Raw genomic sequence first — 27,848 nt, 5'->3', positions numbered from 1 at the left:
GTGTAAATTCATTTATTGTGATAGATAATTAGTTCGGTTTTCTGCCGGCATACCCAGCTTATACTTGAGTCAATAAGCTTACCCAGTTTTCCATGGCAAAAGTAGGTGCCTCGGATTATAATCAGGTCAGCTTATACTCGAGTATATATGGTAATTACAGTTTAAAAAAAAAACTAAACTTTTGATTACCACTATACAGGGGTTAATAGTAGTCGTGTAACTGATTTTTCTTTTATTATGAACCCAATAATTAATGGTCTGACATTTTGTTTTTTGTGAGCTAATAAATATTGAAGACTGTATCAGAATTTGCATAACTGATTTTAGAAACAGTGATGAAATAAGACAAATAGTGTCAGAAAGCAGCTAGGGGCAGATCAACCTATATAGAGTCCACGATTTTTTGGTCTGGTTTGTGCCTTATTTGGTACAAATTAGTTTAGATAAATGTATTATTGATTTGTACCAAAAAGAACAGATGTTTGACACTTTGGAGTCCAAACTTCCAAAGTGTGGTTAAGCAGAGTAAAACATTGAGGCCGGGGTCAGACCTAACGTATATAAATACGGTCTGTTTTTTACAGCCGAGATTCGCAGAAAAGTTCCTGAACATTCTTACAGATGTGTCTTTTCTGGAGTGGCTGGGGACAGATGTTTTTAGCCGGGTGGGAGGGGGGGGGGGGGGCAATAACCATGGACCCTCTCCAGGCTATTAAAATCTGCCCTCAGTCACTGGCTTTCCCACTCTGGCGGAGAAAATTGTGCGGGAGCCCACGCCAGTTTTTTCCTTGATTTAACCCTTTATTTTAACACCTAGAGCTCCCAAATTTTACACACAAACACTTCTAACATAATTAGTGAGGAATAAGTAAATATATAATGGATATGAAGTGGTTTACTGTATGTAAACCATGTCTCATATCCTGTCGGGTTTGGTAAGGCGATAGCAAAAGCCGGCAATTGAATTACCGACTTTTATGCTATCTAGCTCTGTATTAAATATAAATATACTGTATATATATATATATATATATATAGGTGTGTCTTACTGACATACCGTATATAATCGAGTATAAGCCGAGATTTTCAGCCCATTTTTGGGGGCTGAAAGTCCCCCTCTCGGCTTATACTCGAGTCATATACTGGGAGGTCGGCAGGGGAAGGGGAGTGGGGGCTGTGTAATTATACTTACCTGCTCCTGGCCCGGTCCCTGCAGTCCCTGGCTTCCCCGGCGCTGCAGATTCTTCCTGTACTGAGTGGTCACAAGGCACCGCTCATTACAGAAATGAATATGCGGCTCCACCTCCCATAGGGGAGGAGCCGCATATTCATTGCTGTAAATGATCGGTAACTGTGACCGCTCAATTACAGGAAGAAGCTGCAGCGCCGGGGAAGCCAGGAACTGCAGGGACCGCGCCAGGAGCAGGTAAGTATACGGGGAGCGCAGCGCTGCGCGATATTTACCTGCTCCTCGCTCCGGTGTGGCTCCGTCTGCAGCGTCCTCTAGCAGTGACGCTCAGGTCAGAGGGCGCGGTGACGTAGTCAGTGCGCACCCTCTGCTGAGCATCAGTGCTGGAGATGGAGCCGCACGAGGAGCAGGTAAATATTGAAAGTGCTGACATCCTGAGCAAGAGAGGTGAGTATGTGATTTTTTTTTTTAATTGCAGCACCAGCAGCATTCTATATGGCACAGCTTTATAAGGAGCATCTATGGGGCCATAATCAACGGTGCAGAGCAATAAATATATGGGGTACAGCTTTATAAGGAGCATCTATGGGGCCATAATCAATGGTGCAGAGCATATATATGGGGCACAGCTTTATAAGGAGCATCTATGGGGCCATAATCAACGGTGCAGAGCAATAAATATATGGGGTACAGCTTTATAAGGAGCATCTATGGGGCCATAATCAACGGTGCAGAGCAATAAATATATGGGGTACAGCTTTATAAGGAGCATCTATGGGGCCATAATCAATGGTGCAGAGCATATATATGGGGCACAGCTTTATAAGGAGCATCTATGGGGCCATAATCAACGGTGCAGAGCAATAAATATATGGGGCACAGCTTTATAAGGAGCATCTATGGGGCCAAAATCAATGGTGCAGAGCATATATATGGGGCACAGCTTTATAAGGAGCATCTATGGGGCCATAATCAACGGTGCAGAGCATATATATATATATATATATATATATATATATATATATATGGGGCACAGCTTTATAAGGAGCATCTATGGGGCCATAATCAACGGTGCAGAGCATATATATATATATATGGGGCACAGCTTTATAAGGAGCATCTATGGGGCCATAATCAACGGTGCAGAGCATATATATACAGTGCCTACAAGTAGTATTCAACCCCCTGCAGATTTAGCAGGTTTAATAAGATGCAAATAAGTTAGAGCCTTCAAACTTCAAACAAGAGCAGGATTTATTAACAGATGCATAAATCTTACAAACCAAAAAGTTTTGTTGCTCAGTTAAATTTTTATAAATTTTAAACATAAAAGTGTGGGTCAATTATTATTCAACCCCTAGGTTTAATATTTTGTGGAATAACCTTTGTTTGCAATTACAGCTAATAATCATCTTTTATAAGACCTGATCAGGCCGGCACAGGTCTCTGGAGTTATCTTGGCCCACTCCTCCATGCAGATCTTCTCCAATTTATCTAGGTTCTTTGGGTGTCTCATGTGGACTTTAATCTTGAGCTCCTTCCACAAGTTTTCAATTGGGTTAAGGTCAGGAGACTGACTAGGCCACTGCAACACCTTGATTTTTTGCCTCTTGATCCAGGCCTTGGTTTTCTTGGCTGTGTGCTTTGGGTCGTTGTCTTGTTGGAAGATGAAATGACGACCCATCTTAAGATCCTTGATGGAGGAGGGGAGGTTCTTGGCCAAAATCTCCATGTAGGCCGTGCTATCCATCTTCCCATGGATGCGGACCAGATGGCCAGGCCCCTTGGCTGAGAAACAGCCCCACAGCATGATGCTGCCACCACCATGCTTGACTGTAGGGATGGTATTCTTGGGGTCGTATGCAGTGCCATCCAGTCTCCAAACGTCACGTGTGTGGTTGGCACCAAAGATCTCGATCTTGGTCTCATCAGACCAGAGAACCTTGAACCAGTCAGTCTCAGAGTCCTCCAAGTGATCATGAGCAAACTGTAGACGAGCCTTGACATGACGCTTTGAAAGTAAAGGTACCTTACGGGCTCGTCTGGAACGGAGACCATTGCGGTGGAGTACGTTACTTATGGTATTGACTGAAACCAATGTCCCCACTGCCATGAGATCTTCCCGGAGCTCCTTCCTTGTTGTCCTTGGGTTAGCCTTGACTCTTTGGACAAGCCTGGCCTCGGCACGGGAGGAAACTTTCAAAGGCTGTCCAGGCCGTGGAAGGCTAACAGTAGTTCCATAAGCCTTCCACTTCCGGATGATGCTCCCAACAGTGGAGACAGGTAGGCCCAACTCCTTGGAAAGGGTTTTGTACCCCTTGCCAGCCTTGTGACCCTCCACGATCTTGTCTCTGATGGCCTTGGAATGCTCCTTTGTCTTTCCCATGTTGACCATGTATGAGTGCTGTTCACAAGTTTGGGGAGGGTCTTAAATAGTCAGAAAAGGCTGGAAAAAGAGATAATTAATCCAAACATGTGAAGCTCATTGTTCTTTGTGCCTGAACTACTTCTTAATACTTTAGGGGAACCAAACAGAATTCTGGTGGGTTGAGGGGTTGAATAATAAATGACCCTCTGAAAAGACTTTTCACAATTTAAAAAAAAAATAAACAAAGAAATAACATTCTTTTTTGCTGCAGTGAATTTCACACTTCCAGGCTGATCTACAGTCCAAATGTCACAATGCCAAGTTAATTCCAAATGTGTAAACCTGCTAAATCTGCAGGGGGTTGAATACTACTTGTAGGCACTGTATATATATACGGGGCACAGCTTTAAAAGGAGCATCTATGGGGCCATAATGAACGGTGCAGAGAATTATATGTGGCACAGCTTTATATGGAGCATCTATGGGGTCATAATCAACGGTGCAGAACATTATATGGCACAGCTTTATATGGAGCATCTATGGGGCCATAATCAAAGGTGCAGAGCATATATATATATATATATATATATATATATATATATGGGGCACAGCTTGATAAGGAGCATCTATGGGGCCATAATCAAAGGTGCAGAGCATATATATATATGGGCCACAGCTTGATAAGGAGCATCTATGGGGCCATAATCAACGGTGCAGAGCATTATATGGCACAGCTTTATATGGAGCATCTATGGGGCCATAATCAAAGGTGCAGAGCATATATATATATATATGGGGCACAGCTTGATAAGGAGCATCTATGGGGCCATAATCAAAGGTGCAGAGCATATATATATATATATATATGGGGCACAGCTTGATAAGGAGCATCTATGGGGCCATAATCAAAGGTGCAGAGCATATATATATATGGGCCACAGCTTGATAAGGAGCATCTATGGGGCCATAATCAACGGTGCAGAGCATTATATGGCACAGCTTTATATGGAGCATCTATGGGGCCATAATCAAAGGTGCAGAGCATATATATATATATATGGGGCACAGCTTGATAAGGAGCATCTATGGGGCCATAATCAAAGGTGCAGAGCATATATATATATATATATATGGGGCACAGCTTTATAAGGAACATCTATGGGGCCATAATCAAAGGTGCAGAGCATATATATATATATGGGGCACAGCTTTATAAGGAGCATCTATGGGGCCATAATCAATGGTGCAGAGCAATATATATGGGGCACAGCTTCATAAGGAGCATCTATGGGGCCATAATGAACGGTGCAGAGCATATATATATATATATATATGGTACAGCTTTCTATGGAGCATCTATGGGGCCATAATCAACGGTGCAGAGCATTCTATATGGGGCACAGCTTTCTATGGAGCATCTATGGGGCCATAATGAACAGTGCAGAGCATTATATGTGGCACAGCTTTATGTGGAGCATCTATGGGGCCATAATGAACGGTGCAGAGCATTGTATATAGCACAGTTGTATATGGAGCATCTATGGGGCAATAATGAACGGTATGGAGCATCTATTTTTATTTTTGAAATTTACCAGTAGCTGCTGCATTTCCTACCCTAGGCTTATACTCGAGTCAATAAGTTTTCCCAGTTTTTTGTGGCAAAATTAGGGGGGTCGGCTTATACTCGGGTCGGCTTATACTCGAGTATATACGGTATATATATATATATGTATATTCTATGTGTAGACATTTATTTTATCTATTCTATTCTAACCTGTCAGTGTGATTTTACTGTACACCGCACTGAATTGCCGGTTTTTCTACAGAACACCGCTGCATATTTCTCGCAAGGCAGACGTGTGGTCCGTGTGTAATCCGTATTCTTCTCACTCCATAGACTTTTATTGGCGTATTTTTGGAGGAATACACTGACAATCGTAGCATGCTGCGATTTTCTCAGCCCGTAAAATACGGCCGAGAAATATACGGCTGATGGGAGCTGCCCCATAGAGAAACATTGGTCCGTGTGCAATGCGTTGTTTTTGCACCTCTCCCTTGTCCGTATTTCTCTCTCTGGTGTTCCGCCGGCCTTAGATACATTTATCATAGTACAAAATTAAAGGTGCAAACAAGTGGCACGTTTCGTACAAACACAAGGTTAAACTAAACTAAGACCCTTAAATTTGACAGTTTTGTGGTGCAAGACAAATATCAGAGTCAGTAAATTAGCAAAATAAAGAAAAAAGCAGTATATTTACTATATAGATGAATATTTACAGAATCAACAGTTGTTAACAATCTAGCTCATATCAGAGAGACTTTTATGTAATTCTTACCTCTGGCATCAAAGAACTCATCGTCTGAACTGTCCACTGAGTCATTCACAATTTTCTGCAGGTGCCACTGGGCACCACTAAAGCGTCGTGTCCCACCTACAAGAATTAAGGTAAAAATGGTCACTTGATGTTCAGGCAAAGGCACAACAGCTTTTTCTACAGTAGCGTATGCTCTGTCTGAGTTACTGCGCATAATGCTTTGTTTTTAACGTTCATTACTGCAATCAAATCGTAAAGCTTGATTTACCGGAAGCATTTAAGGGTTATTCGCCCAATCAAATTATTTTTTACAAACCACAGTAAGTATATACTTAAAGGGAACCTGTCACCACCCCCCCCCCCCCAGGCGTTTGTAACTAAAAGAGCCACCTTGTGCAGCACTAATGCTACATTCTGACAAGGTGGCTCTTTTAGTTATTGGTGCTGTAACTGCAGAAATAATCGATTTCGCAATTTGTCCAAAATACCTTGAAATAGTCCTGGGGGCAGGTTTTACCCCCTAATTCAGACGCAGCACCGCCGTCACTCATGCCCTCTTGGCACCGCCTCCTCAGCCTTGTTTTCAACTGTCCTGGCGCCTGCGCTGTTATCTTATGCCTTGGGCATGCGCAGTTAGCGCTGCCCATCTTCTGACATCATTTGATGTGTTACTGACTGCGCCTGTACGGCCGCGCTGCCTGAGATCCCACCCTGCAGTGTCAATAAATCAGAAGACACTGCGGGGTGGGATCTCAGGCAAGCGCAGCCACACAGGCTCAGTCAGTAAGACATCAAATGATGTCAGAAGACGGCAGCGCTAACTGCGCATGCCCAAGGCATAAGATAACAGCGCAGGCATCAGGACAGTTGAAAACAATGCTGAGGAGGTGGCGCCAGGCGCCAAGAGGGCATGAGTGACGGCGGTGCTGCGTCTGTATTAGAGAGGGAAAGACCTGCCCCCAGGACTATTTCAAGGTATTTTGGACAAATTGAAAAATCGATTATTTCTGCAGTTACAGCACCAAAACTAAAAGAGCCACCTTGCAAGAATGCAGCATTAGTACTGCACAAGGTGGCTCTTTTAGTTACAAACGCCTGGGGAAGGGGGGGGGGACAGGTTCCCTTTCATCTTAAAATTTTCTTTCTCGTACTTTTTTTCTCATCTCCATCTGCCCCTCTCTGCATCAAGCTTCACATAACTAAATGGGTGATTTTATTCTCATGCTGCTAACACTTGATTTCTCATAACTACCTGCTTCTTCTCAGTGCTGCAGACCCCTTTGCTCCCTTTCCTGTGTTTCAGTGCCTACCCCCACCTGTCTAAGTTGATGATTTAGCTGTATCCACCACATATATTTGTCATTTCATCAAGCTAACCTAAGTGTAGAGTTCACTTTATTATTCTATGTACACAACTCTGCCAGCTTGAATATATCTTCTTCCAACTGACTTAGTATAGCTGCTTGTGAACTTTTAAATCATTGCTCTGTTAGCTATTTTTCAGCAGAGCTCCACTGCCCAGCACTCCAACATAACAGATTTTGTAATAATAACTAAACTTAGCATAGCATACACAGGTAGAGCTGAGTTCTGTTGCCTTCCATAGACAGCTTCAGTGATGTGAAACTGCAAATGCAGCTTCATTGATGCATATAGCAGATGATATTCCACTGCCATAAGCATCATCATTGAGGCATTTGCAGCTTCACATCACTTAGCCATCTTCTTCAGGCATAAAACACATTCATAAGATTCATAGACAACTTGAAGCAAAAAGGAGTCTGAAGGGGCATCATTTTAGAGTCATATGTGCAAATGTGGGAAAACTAAAAATTTATAGGCTCATATTTCAGTGTTTCTGTCAATATATATATATTTTTTTTAAATTGCATTAAGAGCAACATACAGTATGTGAGTCACAACAGTGGACCTGACACATTCCACACAATAACTAATATGCAAAATAACAATAAAGAGGACTGGAGCTGGGTAGTCATTTGTCGCAAAGATATTACTTTGTAGATAGCGCAATAAACAGCTAATGGTGGCTATTTGCGCTAGTACTGGGGCACCATGACTTGTCAAAAAGGAGACTGCAGACGCATTCTCCAACTCCACCTCCCTGCTTTACTGTATCATTCTAGATGTGAGCACTTGAGCTGATGGAGGAAACAATGGAAATAATATGCCAGCTGTCAGTGTCAACACAAATATTGTCAGCAATTATAGGCTGCATCTGTTTTATCTGTTACAAGTAAGAGAAATGGAAAATTCAGCATATTTTTATATTCTTGCAATAGGTTTTTAAAAATTTCTTCATTCATTTATTCTCCTTCATAGGTAACTAACTAAATCTAGGAAAGCCACCAGAAATGCAGTAACCAATAATGTATATAGCGTGAGGATTATACAAAGCTACAAGGTTCCATTTTTACTGTAGAATTTGCTAATCATGATAAAATCACTTCTTACATTTTCCTTGTCGCATCATTATCATGACTCTAACCTTACCCCATGTTAAATATTCAGTTTCTCTCGAGTAAGTATCTTGCACATATTCTTATCCTTTCAAAAAGTGTAAAAGGTCAACTATTCTTTTCCAGGGCCCCATAACAATTGCACAGTCTATATAGGCTGTATGTTATTGGTTTTCATTCAACTAAACACAGAATATGGATGGTATTTTAAAAGGTTATTCCCAGATTAAAAAGTTATCCCCTATCCATTGGTAAAGGTATAATTTACTGTATGTGAAGTCCAACGGCTGGGACCCCTACATATTCTAAGAATGGTGTGGAGACACGGGGCTCAGTGGGTGTTCTAGTCTGCTAGCCCGACCATGGCTCATCCATGGACCAAGGCTTATCCCACCAAACACTCATTTTCCTTTTAGCGAGGGTGTAATACTACTCAGACAACACAAGGTGAGGGTAAAACAGTGTGACAATACTTTATTGAACTACAAACAGACAATAACACATAGAACAATCTTAGCAAAATACCCAAGATGGTGCACAATTACAGAGTCTCACCCTTCCGCTGACTCACCGGGAGCAGCTGTGATTTCAGAGCTTCCAGGGCCAACTACCCCCCCCTGGGGCATGCACATAGAGGAGGTAATGACAAGCTAAGGAAGGTGACAGTGCATTCAGGTACAAGACCAGGTGACCAGAGGGTCACAACCTGGCTTCTCTAAACATCTCCATGGAGCCAGGTGACCGGTGGGTCCCAATCCTGGCTTTCCCAAACGTATCCATGGGGCTCAGGTGACCGGTGGGTCCAAATCCTGACTACCCCAAATGTATCCATGGGTTCAGTGATGGTCAATGGAGCAGATCTGTATTCTTTCAGCTGGGGCTGTGGTCCCCTAAGCTGGCATGCTGAAGAATGTCAAATCTGTGTCCCTCGTGATGGAGCCGTGATCTGGCAGATATCCTGTAAAGTGGTCCTGGCTGTGGTTTTGTAAGAAGTCTCTGGTTCTTTGGATCTTAGGATCTCTTGGATGTGTTGTTACAGAGGCCTATCCACTTTATGTAGTTCACAACTGTTGTTCTTGAAGCCATCATCCACAGGTCAAGGGGAAGGGTTGATCAGATTAACTTGCATTGTTTCAGTATGTAGTTTGCATAATTTTTACTCCTCTGTTTTGCAAGTCAACAAGCCACAGGACCTCACACAACGGTCAAACAACATATTATCAAACATCCATTGCTCAATGACCCTGAATCCCTGTCTTGCAAAAATAGAGATAATGAGCTGTAGGAACTGATATGAGGCAAACATCAGTTATTTAAGCATATAAAAATCTAAGTTTAAGACTCATATGACAACAGTGTATGGTTCTTGACCAACTGAAGAACAAACGCATAAATTCAAAAGTCAACATAGAGATAACAGTCTATGGCTCCTGGCTTACTGAATTCACATCTAGATAATAAAGATTACATGCTGTGTCATCACAAATGGGTCTCTGGATCATAGACTGACAGAAAAAGCCCCAATAACTTGTGCTAGAAAATGAACTGATAGGAGTGTGAGCATGCAGAGCCCTTTTCTTTGGAATTCTGGATATAGCACCTTAATCTTCATAGTTTTCCATGACTATTTCTTCTTCTTCAAACCATCTACCTTGTATGCATTTGCCTAAGTACGATTTGTTCCTTGCTAGATATTTAGCATGCCATTCATGAAACAGAAAGTCCAGAAGGACCAGAATTACTAGACCAAATCACATTGGAGAATTTTGTAAATTTTATCACAGAACATTTAATTATGAGAAGATGATTTGACCATTGAACTAATTTCTCATGTCCTTTTTATTTTCTAAAATGTCACTCCGTCTGGGGTGAAGGTCCTGTATAAATTACTGACATTCACTAGGATAGGGAATGGGACCAACCAAGGCTTGGCACCCTTTCTTCAACGGCCCCATAACAGCCACTTGTCTTTGCTTTGTGTAGCTCTTGGTTGTCACTCTGCTTTTTATAATCCATGAATGGCTTCTAAATGTTCACACTTGTCCCTTTTAACGCTCAGTGTGTTTTATAGTTCTAGCATGTCATTCATGAAACAAACTCTGTGTGTTTAACTTTAAAGGGGTATTCCCATCTCCGAGATCCTAACCATGTACCTATGTATTAGGTATAATAATATTAGCAAATACCGCCATTTAGAAATGTAGTATAGTTCTCCTGATAAGCTATGTTGCTTACCCCATGTGCAGGGCATTGCAGTAGCTTACATGTCAATGGTTACGACCACTCATATACTGACAGTGAGTTGTTAGTGGTCACAACCATGGAACCCTAAGCTACTACATTGCCCTGCACATGGGGTAAGCGACATAGCAAATCAGAAGAACTATACTACATTTGTAATTGGAAGTATTTGCTAATATTATTATTGTTACACCTACTACATATTTGGATAGGATCTTGGAGATGGGAAAAGCCCTTTGATGGTCCAAATCAGGTTGGGACATTTTGTAAGCTGTGCCAAAGTACAAGATAAGTGTAGCAAGATGGCAAAAAAAATATAATCTACATTGTAAACTTTTTCTTTTTCGCTAAATCTGGATGTCTTCCTGGAGCAGAACAATATTGTATCATACAATTATTAGGTTCTGTAGAAGGACGTAGATCTGGGGATTTATTATGATGGAATATAGGCTGAACTGGATGGACAAATGTCTTTTTTCGGCCTTACTAACTATGTTACTATGTTACTAAATCGTGTGATCAGTACACTTTGGTGTACCCATGCTAGCATTGGATTAGCTTTTTCTGGAGTTGCTCATAAAAGAAAATCCGTATTTTTTTTTTTTGTTAAATAATTGAGTTTAGGCAAAAGTAATGCGCTGACAAATAACATTTACAAGATCCAAGGCTCTTTTGTATTTCCAACAGCATAACAACCTGGTACTTAAACCAGGGGGGAATAATCTTCTTGCTTACTCATTTCATTCTTCAATGAGCCTCCCTGTCTTTTGTGCGGTTCACAGCTTTGTAGCCCCCCTCATTTCATGTGTAATAACTTATGAGCAAGTGTACACATCTCTAATGAATACCATTCACTGCGCTCTGAAGTCTCGCTGACTTATGGTAACAAGTGACACACAAGATGTCCTTCACTAAACAAAAAGCAGGCAATTTACTTTCACTGACTCCATTAAGTTCAATTACAATTGAAAGAGTAGAGCGTGATTACGCAGTGTATGACACATTATCTCACCAGATACCCTCCTAATAGGGGACGAAAACTTCAGGAACATACTTCCCAAACAAGGCAGAGTGCAGGTAACATGCAGCAACATTGTGTTTCACCGTGCTCCACTTTCTATGACCCAAGAGGATACTGAACAGTTTATTAATCCTTCCCGCAGATACATTTGGGCACCTCAACAATTTTTCAATTTTTATTTAAAAAAATAATGCTGATTTTATGGCATAAGTTGTCTGCGTCAAAATAAATAAGCTATGCTCACACCTGCATTAGGAATTCCGTTTTTCTAATTCTATCACACAGACAAAAATTGACTTTATGCAGAGGATGGATCAGTAACATGTGGGACTGTCAGGTTTTATTCACGGTGTCCATCATTTAAACCTGAACAATAGATTAAAGTAGTTTTCCAACCAACAAAGTACATTTTAATCACTAGATCTTGGAATAATGATAAGTAGGGTTGAGCGAAACGGGTCGAACATTTTCAAAAGTCGCCGACTTTTGGCTAAGTCGGGGTTTCATGAAACCCGATCCGACCCCTGTGCGGGGTCGGCCATGCGGTACGCGACTTTCGCGCCAAAGTCGCGTTTCAATGACGCGAAAAGCGCCATTTCTCAGCCAATGAAGGTAAACGCAGAGTGTGGGCAGCGTGATGACATAGGTCCTGGTCCCCACCATCTTTGAGAAGGGCATTGCAGTGATTGGCTTGCTGTCTGCGACGTCACAGGGGCTATAAAGAGGCGTTCCCGCCGACCGCCATCTTACTGCTGCTGATCTGAGCTTAGGGAGAGGTTGCTGCCGCTTTGTCAGAAGCAGGGATAGCGTTAGGCAGGGTCCATTAACCACAAAACCGCTTGTGCTGCAGCGATTTGCACTGTCCAACACCACCCTCGGTGTGCAGGGACAGTGGAAGTTTTTTTTTTTTTTTTCCCCCTCAGCGCTGTAGCTCATTGGGCTGCCCTAGAAGGCTCCCTGATAGCTGCATTGCTGTGTGTACGCCGCTGTGCAAACCAACTGCTTTTTTCAAAGCACAAATCCTCTTGTTCCTTCCTTTCTGCACAGCTATCTTTTTTGTTTGTCCACACTTTTTATTTGATTTGTGCATCAGTCCACTCCTTATTGCTGCCTGCCATACCTGGCTGAGATTACTGCAGGCAGGGAGATAGTAGCTGCCTGCCATACCTGGCTGAGATTACTGCAGGCAGGGAGATAGTAATTGTAGGACATTCCCTGTTTTTTTTTTTTTTTGGTGGGAGATTAAGATTGGCAATTTGGCATTTCTGCTAGAGTGCCATCCCTGTGTGTGCCATCTCTCTCACATAGTGGGCCATAGAAAGCCTTTTCATTTTTCTGTATTTTTTTTTGTGGGGTGTATAAATTCTCCCTGATAAAAATACAGTGGGAGATTAATATTAGCCTTTGGGCTTGTGTGCCAGTCCTGAGTGTGCCATCTCTCTCACAAATAGTGGGCCATAGAAAGCCTATTTTATTTTTTTTTGGGTTTTATAAATTCTCCCTGAAAAAAAGGGAGATTAATATTGGCCTCTGGGCTTGTGTGCCAGTCCTGAGCGTGCCATCTGTGCCAGCCCTGAGCGTGCCATCTCTCTCACAAATAGTGGGCCATAGAAAGCCTATTTAATTTTTTTTTTGGTTTTATAAATTTTCCCTGAAAAAAGGGAGATTAATATTGGCCTCTGGGCTTGTGTGCCAGTTGTGAGCGTGCCATCTGTGCCAGCCCTGAGCGTGCCATCTCTCTCACAAATAGTGGGCCATAGAAAGCCTATTTAATTTTTTTTTTGGTTTTATAAATTTTCCCTGAAAAAAGGGAGATTAATATTGGCCTCTGGGCTTGTGTGCCAGTTGTGAGCGTGCCATCTGTGCCAGTTGTGAGCGTGCCATCTCTCTCACAAATAGTGGGCCATAGAAAGCCTATTTAATTTTTTTTTTGGTTTTATAAATTTTCCCTGAAAAAATGGAGATTAATATTGGCCTCTGGGCTTGTGTGCCAGTTGTGAGCGTGCCATCTGTGCCAGTCCTGAGCGTGCCATCTCTCTCACAAATAGTGGGCCATAGAAAGCCTATTTAATTTTTTTTTGGTTTTATAAATTCTCCCTGAAAAAAAGGGAGATTAATATTGGCCTCTGGGCTTGTGTGCCAGTTGTGAGCGTGCCATCTGTGCCAGTCCTGAGCGTGCCATCTCTCTCACAAATAGTGGGCCATAGAAAGCCTATTTAAATATTTTTTTGGTTTTATAAATTCTCCCAGAAAAAAAGGGAGATTAATATTGGCCTCTGGGCTTCTGTGCCAGTCCTGAGCGTGCCATCTGTGCCAGTCCTGAGCGTCCCATCTCTCTCACAAATAGTGGGCCATAGAAAGCCTATTTTTTTTTTTTTGGGGGTTTTAGAAATTCTCCCTGAAAAAAAAAGGGAGATTAATATTGCCCTTTGGGCTTGTGTGCCAGTACTAAGCGTGCCATCTCTCTCTCTCTCTCTCTCAGTCAGTGGGCCATAGAACGCCTATTTTTGGTTTTATTTGTTTTCTAAATTCTCCCTGAAAAAATCATTTTATTTTATTTGGTTTCTAAATTCTTCCTGATAAAATCATATTTTTTTTATTATTTTTTTTTCTAAAGTCTCCCTGAAAAAAACAAAACAAAAAAAAAAACAAACAAAAAAAACAGTGGGGGATTAATATTGGCCTTTCTGCTTGTGTGCCAGTCTTGACTCCTGTGTGCGTCATCTCTCACTCAGTGGGCCATAGAACGCCTATTTTTTGTTTTATTAGTTTTATAAATTCTCCCTGAAAAAATCATTTTATTTTATTTGGTTTCTAAATTCTTCCTGATAAAATCATATTTTTTTTATTATTTTTTTTTCTAAAGTCTCCCTGAAAAAAAAAAAAAAAAAACAGTGGGAGATTAATATTGGCCTTTCTGCTTGTGTGCCAGTCTTGACTCCTGTGTGCGTCATCTCTCAGTCAGTGGGCCATAGAACGCCTATTTTTGTTTTTATTTGTTTTATAAATTCTCCCTGAAAAAATCATTTTATTTTATTTGGTTTCTAAATTCTTCCTGATAAAATCATATTTTTTTTATTATTTTTTTTTCTAAAGTCTCCCTGAAAAAAAAAAAAAAAAAAAAAACAAACCCCCCCAAAAAATGGGAGATTAATATTGGCCTTTCTGCTTGTGTGCCAGTCTTGACTCCTGGGTGTGCCATCTCTCTCTCTCTCTCTCTCTCTCTCTCTCTCTCCAATTGTGGTCCATAGAAAGCCTATATTTTTTTTCCTTGATTTGGGTTCCAAAATCTACCAGAGAAAATAACTCCATCAATCATTGGTAGAAAAATATTGGCCTCTGGGCTTGTGTGCCACTCCTGATTCCTGTGTGCGTCATCTCTCACTCAGTGGCCCATAGAAAGCATATAGTTTGTTACATTTGTTTTCTAAATTCTCCCTGCAAAAATCTATTTTTTTTTTTTTTTGGGGTTTCTAAAGTGTTCCTGAAAAAAAAAAAAATAATAGTGTGACATTAATATTAACATTTGTGCTTCAGTGACAGTCCTGCGTGTGGGGCATCTCTCTAATTTGCAGCCACCAAAAACAGAGTGTGTAACATTGGGCCTGATTTTCGCTGTGGTCTCACCAACCTGTAAAGGGGTAGCTAAATCATACTGAAGTTATAGCTCACCGTGTAAGTTGTGTGACTGCAACAAATAACGTTAGTTTGGTTACGTTTTTAAAACAATGAGGAAGTCTAGTGGAAGAGGTCGTGGCCGGGGGCGTTCATTGTCAGCTGGTAATGAGGGTAGTGGTAGTGGTGGAGCATCAGGTGGTCGTGGGGAAAAAAATATTGCACCTAAGTCTGGAGCTGTGGAGCCAGGTTCGTCGTCCGGCTACACAAGGCCTCGAACGCTCCCTTTTCTGGGATTAGGAAAACCGCTTTTAAAGCCGGAGCAGCAAGAGCAAGTTTTGGCTTATCTTGCTGACTCAGCCTCTAGCTCTTTTGCCTCCTCTCGTGAAACTGGTAAAAGTAAAAGCAGCGCGTCGTTAGTGGATGTTCACGGTCAGGGACAAGTCACTTCCTTGTCCTCTTCAGCAAAAACAACAACAGAGAAGAATGCAGCAGGCGACACAACGGGTTACTCCATGGAGCTCTTTACACATACCGTCCCTGGCTTAGAAAGTGAAGCAGTTAACAGTCCATGCCCATTACAAGTTGAATCTGACATGGAGTGCACTGACGCACAGCCACAGCCAGACTACTATGCTGGTCCTTTGACTCAGACCACAACATTGCCCTCGCAGGGTGCTGATCAAGAATCAGACCCTGATGAGACTATGTTGCCCCATCACGAACGCTATACCACCAAACGACACGGTGACACAGACGAAGTTGCGCAGGAGGTACAAGAAGAGTTATTAGATGACCCAGTTCTTGACCCCGATTGGCAGCCATTGGGGGAACAGGGTGCAGGCGGCAGCAGTTCTGAAGCAGAGGAGGAGGAGGGGCCGCAGCAGGCATCAACATCGCCACAGGTTCCATCTGCCGGGCCCGTATCTTGCCCAAAACGCGTGGCAAAGCCAAAACCTGGTGGAGGACAGCGTGGCCATCCGGTTAAAGCTCAGTCTGCAATGCCTGAAAAGGTATCCGATGCTAGAAAGAGTGCAGTCTGGCATTTTTTTAAACAACATCCAATTGATCAGCGCAAAGTCATCTGTCAAAAATGTTCTACTTCCTTAAGCAGAGGTCAGAATCTGAAAAGTCTCAATACTAGTTGCATGCATAGACATTTAACCACCATGCATTTGAAAGCTTGGACTAACTACCAAACGTCCCTTAAGGTTGTTGCACCCTTGGCCAATGAAGCTAGTCATCAACGCAACATCCCTTCCGGCAGTGTAGGACCACCATTTAGCGCACCACCTGCTGTATCTGTGCAGGTATCTTTGCCAGGCCAAAGCAGTCAGGGTCAGGGAATCACCAGTTTCGTAGTAGGAAACACTGCATCTAGGGCACCGGCGGCAACAATACCATCTCCCACCGTCTCTCAGTCTGCCATGTCCACCGGCACCCCCGCTAGTTCCACGATCTCCAGCTCTCCAGTCCAGCTCACCCTACATGAGACTATGGTTAGAAAAAGGAAATAAATAGCCTCGCATCCGCGTACACAGGGTTTGAACGCCCACATAGCTAGACTAATCTCGTTAGAGATGATGCCCTACCGGTTAGTTGAAAGCGAAGCTTTCAAAGACCTGATGGACTACGCTGTACCACGCTACGAGCTACCCAGTCGACACTTTTTTTCCAGAAAAGCCATCCCAGCCCTCCACCAGCATGTTAAAGAGCGCATCGTCCATGCACTCAGGCAATCTGTGAGCACAAAGGTGCACCTGACAACAGATGCATGGACCAGTAGGCATGGCCAGGGACGTTACGTGTCCATCACGGCACACTGGGTAAATGTGGTGGATTCAGGGTCCACAGGGGACAGCAAGTTTGGGACAGTTCTGCCTAGCCCACGGTCTAGTAAACAGTTGTCTGTAGCCGTTCGCACCCCCTCCTCCTCCTCCTCCTCCTCGTCCTCCTGCAGAAGCAAGAGCTCGTCCACAGACCGCAGTCGCACAAACACTCCATCCGCACCTGCCACTGTTGCACACCAGGTCTCCCATTATGGGGCAGCTACTGGCAAACGTCAGCAGGCTGTATTGGCTATGAAGTGTTTGGGCGACAATAGACACACCGCGGAAGTTCTGTCCGAGTTCTTGCAGCAAGAAACGCAGTCGTGGCTGGGCACTGTAGATCTTGAGGCAGGCAAGGTAGTGAGTGATAACGGAAGGAATTTCATGGCTGCCATCTCCCTTTCCCAACTGAAACACATTCCTTGCCTGGCTCACACCTTAAACCTGGTGGTGCAGTGCTTCCTGAAAAGTTATCCGGGGTTATCCGACCTGCTCCTCAAAGTGCGTGGACTTTGCGCACATATCCGCCGTTCGCCTGTACACTCCAGCCGTATGCAGACCTATCAGCGTTCTTTGAACCTTCCCCAGCATCGCCTAATCATAGACGTTGCAACAAGGTGGAACTCAACACTGCACATGCTTCAGAGACTGTGCGAACAGAGGCGGGCTGTTATGTTTTTGTGGGAGGATACACATACACGGGCAGGCAGTAGGATGGCAGACATGGAGTTGTCAGGTGTGCAGTGGTCGAAGATTCAAGACATGTGTCAAGTCCTTCAGTGTTTTGAGGAATGCACACGGCTGGTTAGTGCAGACAACGCCATAATAAGCATGAGCATCCCCCTAATGCGTCTGCTGATGCAAAGTTTGACGCACATAAAGGATCAGGCGTCTGCACCAGAGGAAGAGGAAAGCCTTGATGACAGTCAGCGATTGTCTGGTCAGGGCAGTGTACATGACGAGGTACCGGGCGAAGAGGAGGTGGAGGATCAGGAGGATGATGGGGATGAGTATATTTTTAATGAGGAAGCTTTCCCGGGGGCACGGGAAATTGGTGGCGTGGCAAGGCCGGGTTCTGGTTTTTTGAGGGACACAAGTGACGTAGATTTGCCTGCAACTGCCCCTCAACCAAGCACAACCGCAGATTTGACAACGGGAACTTTGGCCCACATGGCGGATTATGCCTTGCGTATCCTCAAAAGGGACACACGCATTACAAAAATGATGAACGATGACGATTACTGGTTGGCCTGCCTCCTTGATCCTCGCTATAAAGGCAAATTGCAAAATATTATGCCACATGAGAACTTGGAACTAATATTAGCAACAAAACAATCAACTCTTGTTGACCGTTTGCTTCTGGCATTCCCTGCACACAGCGCCCGTGATCGTTCTCACACGAGCTCCAGGGGCCAGCAGACCAGAGGTGTTAGAGGGGCAGAAATCAGAAGTGGCGTTGGCCAGAGGGGTTTTCTGACCAGGTTGTGGAGTGATTTTTCTATGACCGCAGACAGGACAGGTACTGCAGCATCAATTCAAAGTGACAGGAGACAACATTTGTCCAGTATGGTTACAAACTATTTTTCATCCCTTATCGACGTTCTCCCTCAACCGTCATTCCCATTTGATTACTGGGCATCCAAATTAGACACCTGGCCAGAATTGGCAGAATATGCATTGCAGGAGCTTGCTTGCCCGGCAGCTAGTGTCCTATCAGAAAGAGTATTCAGTGCTGCAGGTTCAATACTAACAGAAAAAAGGACTCGTCTGGCTACCCAAAATGTAGATGATCTAACCTTCATTAAAATGAACCACAACTGGATTTCAAAATCTTTTGCCCCACCCTGCCCGGCTGACACCTAGCTTTCCTATGAAAAGGTCTTGCCTGTGGACTATTCTGAATGACTTTTCCAATCTCGTAATTTTCTTCACCTGATTGTCCAGCATACGACATGTTTCCACCTCACGAAATGGCCAAACTCCCCACACGGGGCCGTGCTATCGCCACTTTGCGCTTGGACCCTTGAGAGTGCTGTTTGTCTGAAGAGGTGGGTGTGGCCGCTTTTGGTCGACGGCACTGCCACTGGGTCCCTCATAGTACAATAAAGTGTCTCTGGCGGTGGTGGTGCGCACCCAACGTCAGACACACCGTTGTAATATGAGGGGCCCTGTGCCTGTACCGCCGGCCACAAGACAGTTCCCCCCCCCAGCTCAAACAGTGCTCTACCACTAGCAAAATTATCTCTCACAGCTTCACCAATGTGTAGTCTAGGCGCTGACATCCTTCAATGCCTGGCACTGACAATACCATTGTTTTGACATTTTTGTTATGTTAGGCCTTCGAAGCCTGTCTGCAGTCCCTTCTTTCTACAACTACTACACTGACCAGGCCACTGCTGGCCGTGTTACCCTGGAACCAATTTAAAAGTGCCTACAGTCAGCCCAATTTTGTTATGTTAGGCCTTCGAAGACTGTCTGCCGTCACTCCTTCCACTAGACTTCCACTGACCATACACTGCTGCCCATGTACCCCTGGAACCAATTTAAAAGTGCCTACAGCCAGCCCAATTTTGTTATGTTAGGCCTTCGAAGCCTGTCTGCGGTCACTCCTTCCACTAGACTTCCACTGACCAGACCACTGCTGCCCGTGTACCCCTGCAACCAATTTAAAAGTGCCTACAGCCAGCCCAAGTTTGTTATGTTAGGCCTTGGAAGCCTGTCTGCAGTCACTCCTTCCACTAAACTTCCACTGACCAGACCACTGCTGCCCGTGTACCCCTGGAACCAATTTAAAAGTGCCTACAGCCAGCCCAAGTTTGTTATGTTAGGCCTTCGAAGCCTGTCTGCGGTCACTCCTTCCACTAGACTTCCACAGACCAGACCACTGCTGCCCGTGTACCCCTGGAACCAATTTAAAAGTGCCTACAGCCAGCCCAAGTTTGTTATGTTAGGCCTTGGAAGCCTGTCTGCGGTCACTCCTTCCACTAGACTTCCACTGACCAGACCACTGCTGCCTGTGTACCCCTGGAACCAATTTAAAAGTGCCTACAGCCAGCCCAAGTTTGTTATGTTAGGCCTTCGAAGCCTGTCTGCGGTCACTCCTTCCACTAGACTTCCACTGACCAGACCACTGCTGCCCGTGTACCCCTGGAACCAATTTAAAAGTGCCTACAGCCAGCCCAAGTTTGTTATGTTAGGCCTTCGAAGCCTGTCTGCGGTCACTCCTTCCACTAGACTTCCACAGACCAGACCACTGCTGCCCGTGTACCCCTGGAACCAATTTAAAAGTGCCTACAGCCAACCCAAGTTTGTTATGTTAGGCCTTGGAAGCCTGTCTGCGGTCACTCCTTCCACTAGACTTCCACTGACCAGACCACTGCTGCCCGTGTACCCCTGGAACCAATTTAAAAGTGCCTACAGCCAGCCCAAGTTTGTTATGTTAGGCCTTGGAAGCCTGTCTGCGGTCACTCCTTCCACTAGACTTCCACTGACCAGACCACTGCTGCCCGTGTACCCCTGGAACCAATTTAAAAGTGCCTACAGCCAGCCCAAGTTTGTTATGTTAGGCCTTCGAAGCCTGTCTGCGGTCACTCCTTCCACTAGACTTCCACAGACCAGACCACTGCTGCCCGTGTACCCCTGGAACCAATTTAAAAGTGCCTACAGCCAGCCCAAGTTTGTTATGTTAGGCCTTGGAAGCCTGTCTGCGGTCACTCCTTCCACTAGACTTCCACTGACCAGACCACTGCTGCCCGTGTACCCCTGGAACCAATTTAAAAGTGCCTACAGCCAGCCCAAGCTTGTTATGTTAGGCCTTCGAAGCCTGTCTGCGGTCACTCCTTCCACTAGACTTCCACTGACCAGACCACTGCTGCCCGTGTACCCCTGGAACCAATTTAAAAGTGCCTACAGCCAGCCCAAGTTTGTTATGTTAGGCCTTCGAAGCCTGTCTGCGGTCACTCCTTCCACTAGACTTCCACAGACCAGACCACTGCTGCCCGTGTACCCCTGGAACCAATTTAAAAGTGCCTACAGCCAACCCAAGTTTGTTATGTTAGGCCTTGGAAGCCTGTCTGCGGTCACTCCTTCCACTAGACTTCCACTGACCAGACCACTGCTGCCCGTGTACCCCTGGAACCAATTTAAAAGTGCCTACAGCCAGCCCAAGTTTGTTATGTTAGGCCTTGGAAGCCTGTCTGCGGTCACTCCTTCCACTAGACTTCCACTGACCAGACCACTGCTGCCCGTGTACCCCTGGAACCAATTTAAAAGTGCCTACAGCCAGCCCAAGTTTGTTATGTTAGGCCTTCGAAGCCTGTCTGCGGTCACTCCTTCCACTAGACTTCCACAGACCAGACCACTGCTGCCCGTGTACCCCTGGAACCAATTTAAAAGTGCCTACAGCCAACCCAAGTTTGTTATGTTAGGCCTTGGAAGCCTGTCTGCGGTCACTCCTTCCACTAGACTTCCACTGACCAGACCACTGCTGCCCGTGTACCCCTGGAACCAATTTAAAAGTGCCTACAGCCAGCCCAAGTTTGTTATGTTAGGCCTTGGAAGCCTGTCTGCGGTCACTCCTTCCACTAGACTTCCACTGACCATACACTGCTGCCCATGTACCCCTGGAACAAATTTAAAAGTGCCTACAGCCAGCCCAAGTTTGTTATGTTAGGCCTTCGAAGCCTGTCTGCGTCCCGTTCTTTCAACTACAACTACACTGACCAGGCCACTGATGGCCGTGTTCCCCTGGAACCAATTTTAACTTGCCTACAGCCAGCCCTATGTTATTATGTTAGGCCTTCGAAGCCTGTCTGCGTCCCGTTCTTTCAACTACAACTACACTGACCAGGCCACTGATGGCCGTGTTCCCCTGGAACCAATTTTAACTTGCCTACAGCCAGCCCAATGTTAGGCCTTTGATGCCTGTCTGCCGTCACTCCTTCCACTAGGCCTCCACTGACCTGTCTATTGCTGCCCGTGTACCCCTTGAACCAACATCATTAAATATAAAAAAAATTAATTTGATTATAAAAAATAAGATCGTGTTGAGATCTCAAATGCAGACATTTTAACAATCAAAACAAACACACAACAAATATCTGGAACTGTACTACAAAGGTCCAACAGCTACAATTTCTTTCTCCTGCAAGAAGTTAACTGAAAGTTTTTTGGAGTTGTTAACACAGATATGGCATCCACCGAGTGTTGTCCTGTCGCGTCTCCTTTAAATTATTTCCAATAAGATGTTAAACTATTAATTTAATAAAATCAATAATTAAAAAAATAATTGAGTAAGTCAAAAGCACATTGCAAATAAACATTAATTACAAATCAAGAAGCATGGCGCGTCCGAGGGTGAGTAGATACCGAATAAGAATATAATCACCCTCGGACGCGCAATGCTTATTTACAACAGCCTTCCTTCCTAAGAATCAGCCCTTTCGTGGTGTAGAGAGAGGTTGTGTTACACTCCAAGGTGTTCCCCGGGTTGCCTTTCATGAGCTTCGATCTTCCGGCTCTCGTTTAGTAGTTGGTGGAAACTACGCTGCATTAGGCCTACAAATTTGGTATGGGGTGTAGAGACAGGTTGTGTTACACTCCAAGGTTTTCACCAGGTTGCCTTTCCTGAGCTTCTATCTTCAAGCTCTCATTAAATTGTGGTTAAATGGAACAACTGCATTTGGCGTACTAGTTGGTTTGGGGCCTACTATCGGTGTCTGCCGCTCCTTGCTGTTCTCCTGGTTTCCTGTCCTGAAATTCCATTTTCAGCCTCTCGTTAAGTAGTTGTTAATGTTAAACTGCATTTGGCCTACTAGTTGGGTTGGGGCCTACTATCGGTGTCTGCCACTCCTTGCTGTTCTCCTCCACTGAACAAAGCTGTGCCGCCTGTTTACTACGGTTGCCAATTTTGAACTGCATTTCGACTACTTACTGATTTGGCCCTACTCTCTGTGTCAGCCTCTCATTCCAGTTGTCCTCCACTGCAATGCCCCCTGGTTATTCCTGTGTTACCAATTTTGAACTGCATTTAGCCCACTTTCTTCTTTGGGCCTATATCTGTGTTTCCACTTCATCGTGCCCATTGCCCAGCCAGTGATAGATGAGTCTGCTGGTACATTGACCCATAACGCAACATTCCCCGTGCACGCTACACAACAACATTGTGACCCTGCTGAAAGTCAGGTTGCTCTTCCCGCATACCATACCACCTTACACGGGGACAAAGAGGAAGGTGCAGATGAAAGTGCAGGTTCCTTCATCAGGTGGGGGGAGGAATACTAGTTGGCGACGTCACTGGCACAGGGCCTCTCATAGTACGCAAAAGTGTTGCTGCCGGTGGGAGGCGCCCCCGCCGTGCAAACACACCGCTGTACTTTGAGGGGCCCTGTGCCAGTGCCAATGCCAACGAGTGGGCCCCCCCTGCTTGCTCAGGTTCACAGCACTTGCAAAGTTGATATACTTACCTCTCCCTGCTCCACTGCCGTGACGTGGTCCAGATTTCCTGGGCCCACTAATTACTTGAACCAGCCCTACCCCCCACAACTTTAGCCAAATGACCCCCAATTTCAAATGCCTTCCAATTATTATAAGGTAAATTACGCTTGACAAGCTTCATTAAGAAGAATGGATGGTTTTGACATTAAAATGGGCACTCTAGGTGTTTTCCTGGCCCCCACTCACTGCCGACTATGCTGCCCCATTGACTTGCATTGGGTTTCGTGTTTCGGTCGATCCCGACTTTACGTCATAATCGGCCGATTTCACTCGACCCGACTTTGGACATAGTCGGGTTTCGCAAAACCCGGCTCGACTCTAAAAAGGTCAAGGTCGCTCAACTCTAATGATAAGTTCCACAATTGGATGTGTTTAAAACAAATGTTCCTGTGCTGAGATAATCTTATAAATGTGTCCCTACTGTGTAATGGCCGTGTCTGACCGTACAGGAACATGGTCTGATCATATCACATCTCCTGGGCAGGGGAGAACGCAAAAGAGAGGATACAGACAGGACAGCATAGGATCACAGCTGATTATTTTTGTGAGAAAAAACATTTCACTGCCTATTGTACACAATGCTTTACCTCAAAGAAAAAATAATTTGTGATCCCCCTTCTGTCCTGTCTATATACTATTTTGTGTCGTCCCTTGCCCAGGAGCTGTGGTATGACCAGACCATGTTTCTGTAAGGTCAGACACAGCCATTACACAGTACACTGCAGGGGCACATTTATAAGATTATCTCAGCACAGGAACATTTGTTTTAAACAAATCCAATTGTGGAAATGTTTATTATTCAAAGATCTGTTCATTAAAATGTTTATGAAAATTAACTTTATTTAAGATAAAACCCTTAAGCGCATTGTTTTTGTCTATTAATGACCTTATCATCTGTTTAATGCATATGCTGAGAAAAGCTCATTGTATCAAAGACCTGTGATGGACGCATAGGTCACAGATTCCACACGAAAAAAGTATGGTTAAAGTGTTTTTTCTTACTAGACTGATGAAATAACTACTACAATTACTACACTATTCCATACTTTATGTTCTAGAACATTGATGTACACTGACCAGAAGGAGGCTGAAAAAACAGTATTTGGCCTCTGTTTGGCAATGGATTTCTGTGGATACTTTCCTGATGAACACAGTAAGGCTACGTTCACACTAGCGTTGCGCCGCCCTGCGTCGGCGACGCAACGCGCGACGCACGAAAAAACGCGCGTTTTGCGACGCGTGCGTCGTTTTTTGACCAAAATCGGACGCACAGAAAATGCAACTTGTTGCATTTTCTTGCGTCTGACGCTAGCGTCGGAAACGACGCAAGTGTCGAAAAACGCCACCCTAAAAAAGCACGCGTCCCCTATGTTAAACATAGGGGCGCGTCGCCGCTGCGTCGCCGCTGCGTCGCCGGCGCAACAGCGACGCACATTGGCGGAACGCCAATGTGAACGTAGCCTTAACTAGCATTAGTAAAGTAGCATTCTTCACTTTGATAACTGGTGCAGTATGTTACTAGCGTAGACGGTTTGCATAGCAAGGCTGTTCCCAGTCAACTTGAATGGATGGTCCACTGTGATTATTGCAGGGGCAAACTAAGCTATCAGCAAGGCTTGCCACATCTGTCAATATGAAGGCACCTAAAGTTTTAAAGAAGCACTCCTTCTCCTCCTCCTCCCATCAAAGTTTTTAACTTCTTAATATTTTGTAGTCATCATATCATATAGCACTGTGTACAATTGCTCATTTTGCCTTTCTATCCAGTTAATTCTTCTCTTTTCTATTAGGTCTACGACATCACATGATTAAAACCGACCAGCTGAATCCTTCTAAGCTTTATGTAGAAACAGGAGGTCAATTTTCTCTGCTCTATGTAGAAACTGTGAGTCTTTTGTTTCTGCATGAGTCATTCCCCTACTATAACTCCTGGCCCAGCTGTTCCGCTCCTCTCCCTGCCAGGGGCTTTGCAGTGATCTATTATTGTAGTTCTAATACTGACTAATAGAGACTTCCTGTTTCTTACATAGAGCTTAGAAGGATTCAGCTAGTCAGTTTTGTTTATCATGTGATGTCAAAGACTTAATGGAAAACAAAAGAATCAGCTGGGTAGAATTGCAAAATGATCAATTGTAAGTACGCAGTGCTATATAATTCTATGACTGCAATATATTAAGAAGCTAAAAGTTTTGATGGAAGTGTTTCTTTATAGGCAAAAATGTGATGTGATCAGGGTCTAAAATGAAAGACTGTGGCAGAGGCAATTGATGGAACTTTGTCAAAATGTATTTTATTATTAGGAGAAACGATTATATGGAAGCAGTTGGAGGACGCGGGGCAATGCACACAGCCATATACTTTAGTGGGCTGTATTTTCATACAGTCCTCATAATTTAATAATCGGTGGTGGCAAGTTTCTCTGCTTGCTGTATGATAAAGTACTTTTCAACATAGTCAACATAGATCTATAATATATTTGCAAATATTTTTTATGTATATACAATGTTAGGGTTGGCGGAACGCACCAAACATATAGTTTATTAGATGGAATTGGTGCGTTCGCAACCCAGGATCCACCGTGCAGGAAAGTACCTGCTGCTAAGTAAGACGGACTATATGGCGGTACTATAAGTATACATACAAGGGTTAACTTCACCCTGCGTGAAGGAAGCCATCCTGTTGCGTCACAGGACCGCGGTACCGCACATAGAGCACGAGCAATAAGTCAGCGAACACAACCCCAACTAGGATTGAAGTCCGATTAGACCACTGCTGGCACAACACCGCAACTGGGTGTGTAAGGAAACTATTGAAATAGTAAATGAAGGCACGAGAGTGCATGCGGTGCCGCACTGACGGACGCCACTAACCACCCAGGCTTGGGTAAGGAAAGCGCAGAGGAAGCGCACGGCGCCGTACTGGCGGACACAGCAACTGGACGCTGTGATGTGTGTTACGTGCTGTTGGATAAGTCGGGCGCTAGATAGCAAACATACACCTTCCGCGAACAGACATTCAATAGGGAGGGTTATTTAAAGAGCGACTTTCACTCACAACACACACACATATTTACAAGACAATACTAGCGCATGGCCGTGCGGTCATGCGCAGTTTATATAGTTGCAGCACAGGAAGCTGCTACTGAAGTTTTTGCCCTTTCAGGACCTTCCAGAAGGACCAATGGAAAGTGCTGCAGTACCTGAGCATGTTTTGCCCTTTCAGGACCTTCCAGGAGGACCAATGGAATGTACTGCAGCACCTGAGCATGTGACCGAACATGTGGCCCTCGACCTCCAATGGGAGACCCTGCCCTGGGCATGCTCAGTGTGAGTAAACAAGGACTTAGTCCCAGAGAGGCTCGCTCGCCGCAGATCAGTGCAGGATACCATAGGAAAGCCAGAAAAGGCAGTAGTGACCCTATGCACCGAATCAGCCTCAGCGAGACGCTGGGAGCGACGTCTCCGCTGAGCAGAGCCCACTGCGGCCGATACCGAATGGGAGACCGCAGCAGACACGGATCGAGATTCCCCCTGTGCAGCAGAGGAAACTCGACTCCTAACACACAATATCAAGATTATGAATCACGATTCACGACAAATATTATGAAAATTGGGAAAAAAATAACTAACAGATCTGGAGTCTTACTGGCAGATTAACATTAAGATTATATACTGCAAATATAAGGAATACAATTCTGTGTTATCTACTATAATTCTATGAAGCTGACATTGCGTTAACTCCAAGATCGTGTTCAAGGGACCTTCTAGGCACAGAATGACCGTTCAACCCAAGTATAGGTGCACCATGATGTTGCCAAACAATTCAGTCCACCTTCCCACCTACTTGTTTTCCCTCTGTCTCTGCCTTCTCCTCCCCTCTTTTTTGATTGACAGCTCTGGCTTTATGCACTTACATGTTTGGCCCCGCTGAGAGCAAAGAACGACTGTTGAGACCAAGTACAGGCACTCAGCAGGGCCAAACACTTAAGTGCATCTTCCCACCTGCTTGTCTTCTATCCATCTCCCCTTCTCTGGCTCCATAAAGCCAGAGCTGTCAATCAAAATAGAGTGGAGGGAGAGGTAGAGGGGAAAACAAGTAGGTGGGAGGGTTCAATGGACTGTTTGCCCCTGCCATGGTGCCCTAAGTGCCTGTCCTTGGTCTGAACAGCTGACTATTCTGTGCTGACAGAGTCCCTTTAATCCACTAGTAGTATATCTGCTTGGTCTGCGTCAGTGATTGAACATATCAATAGTTCAGAGTTATTAGCCACAGGACAGAGACACATTATCTACTTCCAC

At 44.5% G+C, this 27,848-nt stretch overlaps 1 protein-coding gene across 1 annotated transcript in view; it reads right to left on the bottom strand.

Moving 5' to 3' along the window:
- The window catches only part of PITPNM3 (PITPNM family member 3), an 876,999-nt gene that overhangs the window by 457,606 nt on the left and 391,545 nt on the right, over positions 1–27,848 (bottom strand). The window contains exon 2 of the mRNA XM_069761259.1: positions 5,894–5,989. Within this exon, the coding sequence (XP_069617360.1) occupies positions 5,894–5,989 (96 nt within the window). The remainder of the gene's footprint in view (positions 1–5,893; positions 5,990–27,848) is intronic.

The sequence above is a fragment of the Ranitomeya imitator genome, chromosome 3 (assembly GCF_032444005.1).
Source record: "Ranitomeya imitator isolate aRanImi1 chromosome 3, aRanImi1.pri, whole genome shotgun sequence".
Lineage (NCBI taxonomy): Eukaryota > Metazoa > Chordata > Amphibia > Anura > Dendrobatidae > Ranitomeya > Ranitomeya imitator.
The sequence above is the reverse complement of the archived record's forward strand: the minus strand, read 5'-3'. Positions and strand labels throughout refer to the sequence as shown.